Raw genomic sequence first — 4,964 nt, forward strand, 5'->3', positions numbered from 1 at the left:
TCTCGAAACACTGGCCAGAGCAATTAGACGAAAGAAGTTTAGAGGTAAGACGATTGGGTTAGGAGATCCTTAACTTAATCAGTGCATTAACCCACTTGAATGGATTAACTGTGTGGTAACTGTAGGAAGGTAGGGTGTGTCTGCAGGCGATAGGTCACTTAGCATGTTCCATTGGGGTTCACATTTTGTCCCAAGTGAGCTTACTGATTGCCATGACCTATTTTATTCCTCCACATCCTTCTATGTTGATGAAGTGATGCCTCACTTCAAGCCCAAAGCTACAGAGTTTGTCACTCATGAACTGAGGCCTCTAAAACCATGAGCCAAATAAACTTTTCCTCCTCTAATTATTTTTTTCAGGGTTTTTTTTTTGTCACAGTGGTAAAAAAAACTGACTCAAACAAAAGGTAAAGATAATATCTGCTCCTAATAAAACATATAAGTATCACAGAGCCATGAAGATTAATTGCAATTGCTTTGAAACTTCATTTTTCCTGTGTTTCTGTGGCTCTTATTTTGTTTTCTGATGCTGATCTAGTTTTTATATACTCTGGATAATTTTCTAATGTGGTCTTTTTTTAAAAATTTTTATTGTTGGTGGTTCAAAACATTACATAGTTTTGGTCATACCATATTTCACACATTTGATTCAAGTGGGTTATGAACTCCCATTTTTACCCCGTGGTCTTTATGAGCTTTCCTTTCCCTGTTAATATGTTGTTTGTCGGATACAAGGCTTAAACTTTTCTTTTTTAGTTGAATTCCTCCTTCAAGATGAGGAATGACTTCCACCTTCACTCCATGACTGCTGTTCTTATATCTTTAACACAGATTACTTTATGGAGTACCAGCAGTCATACATTGAATTTCTTACATACAGATTAATTCAGATGTCTCAAAGGTACTTCCAACTTTGAGACAAAAATGGAACCTAGAACCTTTTCTCAAAGTCTGTGTGATTATATACATAATCTAGTCCTTGGACATTGCGTTTATCTAGTGTCTCAAGTCAGAACCTTTACCTAGATTCCCTTTTCTCTCTCACCCTTTGTATCCAATTGGTCACTAATTTCATAGAATAGTTTTATCTCTCATATATTTTCTTCTCTTTTTATTCAAATTATTGTTTTAATTTAGACATTTCATTTTTATTTACATAAATACTTAGATGGTCTCATTGCCTCAAGTGTTACCTGTCTCTAATCCATTTTTCAATTTACAATAATTGTTTCTTAAACAGAGTTTATAAAGTTAACTCAAAGATGACTTTATCACTTTCCTGCTTAAAATAGTCAATATATCACCATTAGCTTCACTGTAAGTCCTTGGGGATAAATTCCAGAGTCCTTAGCATAGTATCCAAGACCTTTGTGAACTGGCCTTTGCCTACCTTTCTAAATGATATCAGGATTAGGTCCCAAGGAACTGAAATTAAAATGGACAATGCTATTTTAAGTGTCAAGTAGCAGAAAGAACCAGAAGTTGAGTATAAACTAAACTCCTTAAGGGCTTCTGATGTTGGTCAAGGCCAGGACACCATAATATTTGACAGGTCTTTAGGAGAGGGCTAAGAATGAAAATGATAGAAAGATCTAAGAAGAACTGGACAGAACTGAAGGGGAAGGACAATAAGATGAAGAAAACAACAAATCCAATACAGGAAACTATCACCAAATTGACTGAAATGTCTGTGGCACTGAGTTTATGAAGGATACATGTATCAGGTTGACTTAAAGGGTTAGGGTCCTGATGGGGACTGACAGAAAAATCTTTGCTATATCTGACCATCTTTCTCTTTTAAAAGATACTTTGTTGGCTCCCTACCAACTGTGGGACAAATGACCCAAGAGACCCTCTATAATTAGACTTCTTCCTGTTTCTATAACCTTACCTCCTGTCCCTGTCCTTTTACATTTAGGCTCCATCAAAACAAATTACACGATGATCTTTCAAATCCTTATGTTTCACTATATATTGTTTTCTCTTCCTGAGATGTCTTTCAATTCTGTATTTCCTGGGTGAACTCCTCTTCATCCTTCAAAATCTTGTAAAGAGACCACTAACTCCAGAGCCTCCCTCTGAATTTTCCTCTCTCCCAGATTACCCATCTATCCATTCCTTTTGTTTATTACTGAGCATATTTATTAAGTATCTAGAATGGGTCCCATTCCATTATATATTGGAAACACCATGATGAATAAGATAGGCCAAACATGGATTTTACCCTTCTTGGCCTTGCATGTATCAGTGCACATGTACAACCAAATAAATAAATAAAATGATTATCAAATTAATAAGTGTTGTGCATTAAAGAAACAAGGAGCTGGGATATAGAAAATGAGGATGGGGGTTGAGAGAGGGAACATACTTGAGTATAACGTTAAGCTATATGAAATTGTTGCTGTTTGAACTGTTTGTGTCTTATAAAATAAGACAGTTTATAAAGTCTAATAGTTGTCCTTCTGAGGCATTGACATTTAAACTGAGAACTGAAACTAGGTGGAATTGACTATATTAGCTATACTTAGAGATTGGCATGTTTCACGAACCAAGAGAAGACAGGAGGAAATATAATTGAGAAAAGTGAGTGACTAGATTTAAAGTAAGTGAGAAAAGAAAGAAGACCATTTAAGACATTTATAGGAGCTTTATTTGATTCTCATTGAAATGCAGAGCCACTGGAGTATTTTTTGATCTTTCTAACTACAATGTGGGACTGAAATGGAAATGGAAGGGAGTGAGGGTAGAATAGAGCTGCCAATTATGATTAATGTAAGGAGTCAATATAATGTGCCATATATGATGGGTCTTGAATTGGGTACCTTTGGTTTAAATCCTGAATTCATTATTTATTAGCCCTTTATTTTATGGAAGATATACTCAAATTCCCCAACCCTCAGTTTCTGTACCCATGAAATAGGAATAATAATAGAATTGACTTGATAGGTTTTAGAGTAGTGATTGAATGAGATAATCCATTGCAAAGCACTAAGCAGTCTCTGACAGATAAATAATTTATACTAAAGAATAATAGTCCAGGGCTGGAGTTGTGTCTCAGTGGTAGAGCACTTGCCAGCACCACATATAAATAATGAATAAATAGAATAAATAGAATAAACATCCATTTACATTTACATAATGTCCAAGTGAGAGATGATAGTTGATGAAAATATATTTAGAGAGAAATAAAGGGATAAGAAAACTATCATAGAGGTTTAAACAGCAGGATTTAGTACTGGATTGGATGTGAGATTTGAGGGAGAAGGATTTGTTTGGTATTACTTTCAGGTTTCTCTCAAAACTTGTACCGTGGAGTTTGCTGCAATTTCCTAAATTGGCGAAAGTCTACCTGATACAGATTTTAACACTATAAATTTCACTCTACTTAGCATCTGAGGCAAGAATGAAAGAAAGGAAAAAAATAAGTGTCATATAATATAAAAGAAAATTGTTATTAAACATCTTAGGTACTTGTCAGAACATTAAATGAAATTTATAAAACACTTTATGCTATATTCATACCATAGTGTCTGTAATTGAAAAATCTTGAATTTGTATATAGTTTGTTCCCAGAACATAATATTTTGGTAGTTTCTACTGTACTACATAGTATATATGATAAGCAGTGAAGAATAAAGTTTATTGTTTATTTTGTCTTATATTAAAGATGTTTTGTAATCATTCTGTGTGCTTCTTTTACAGAATGGAACATGCTTGGTATACTGGCAGATGAAGAATTTAAGGAGAGTGTCTATCTTGTTCTCCTTGGTAACTGAATCTACTCTGAAAACATTAAGGCACCATGGGAAAGCGGGATAATCGGGTGGCCTACATGAATCCTATAGCAATGGCCAGATGGAGGGGCCCAACTCAATCTGCAGGCCCAACAATACAAGATTATCTGAATCGACCAAGGCCCACCTGGGAAGAAGTGAAGAAACAATTAGAAAATAAAAAGAAAGGCTCCAAGGCCTTAGCTGAATTTGAAGAAAAAATGAATGAAAGTTGGAAGAAAGAGCTTGAAAAAAGCAGAGAGAAATTATTAAGTGGAAGTGAGAGTTCAACCAAAAAGAGAGAGAAAAAGAAAAAGAAAAAGAAGAAATCTTGTCAGTTGTCATCATCTTCATCAAGTGCTGATTCTTCAAGCAGTTCTTCAGATTCAGAAAATGAAGAAAAGAAGCCAGGAAAAAAGAGAAAGAAAAAGAAGAACCTCTCACACAAATCATCAGAATGCTCAATGTCTGCACCAGAATCAGAGAGCAAGGAATCTGTAAAAAAGAAAAAGAAGTCAAAGGTAGAAATAAGGAAAGAAAAGTGTATTAGAAGTCTCAGCAAAAAGAGAAAGAAAACTTATCCTGAGGATAAACCATCTTCACCTGAGTCTTCATCAGAATCAGATCATGAAGAGGAAGTACAAGCAAAAAAGAAGAGAAAGTGTGAAGAGAAAGAAAAAGCAATGGAAAAAGTAAAGAAGAAAAAGAAACAACATAAGAAACATAGTAAAAAGAAAAAAAAGAAGTCTGGTTCAAGTCACAAGTCAGGATAACATCAAGGAAAAAAAGCAAGCATTCATTCATATTTAAAAAAAATAGCAAAGTCTGAAGGAAACTTCAACTGTGAAGGTTAGGGCATATTTACCAAAATGCATGAGTTTCCCTGTGTTAGTAGAGTTATTCTTGGACTTCGAGTTGCCATTCAAATGCCGCTGTGCCGGAATGGGCCATACTTGTTGCCTGCAGCTTAAATATTTTGTTTTGTTTGTCTTTCATCCTGGTGGTTATTCCTCTGGGAGCTAAAACTCTGTTGTCATATTAATGGTTATAATTAGAATTAAAGTAAAATATTTTAGATAATGAATAATCCTGACCAAAAAAGCATATCTAAGGTCAAATATATCTGATTTATACACATCTTTAAAATATAAGTAGAAACATCATAACAATATAGTTAACATTTTTGAAACA

General features: G+C 34.4%; 1 protein-coding gene across 1 annotated transcript; it reads left to right on the top strand.

Moving 5' to 3' along the window:
- Positions 1–3,802: 3,802 nt before the first annotated feature.
- Fam133a (family with sequence similarity 133 member A) lies at positions 3,803–4,546 on the top strand. The gene has a single exon (XM_026412354.2). The coding sequence runs from the start codon at positions 3,803–3,805 to the stop codon at positions 4,544–4,546; it is 744 nt and encodes a 247-aa protein (XP_026268139.1).
- Positions 4,547–4,964: the final 418 nt, after the last annotated feature.

The sequence above is a fragment of the Urocitellus parryii genome, chromosome X, assembly GCF_045843805.1.
Source record: "Urocitellus parryii isolate mUroPar1 chromosome X, mUroPar1.hap1, whole genome shotgun sequence".
Classification (NCBI taxonomy): Eukaryota; Metazoa; Chordata; class Mammalia; order Rodentia; family Sciuridae; genus Urocitellus; species Urocitellus parryii.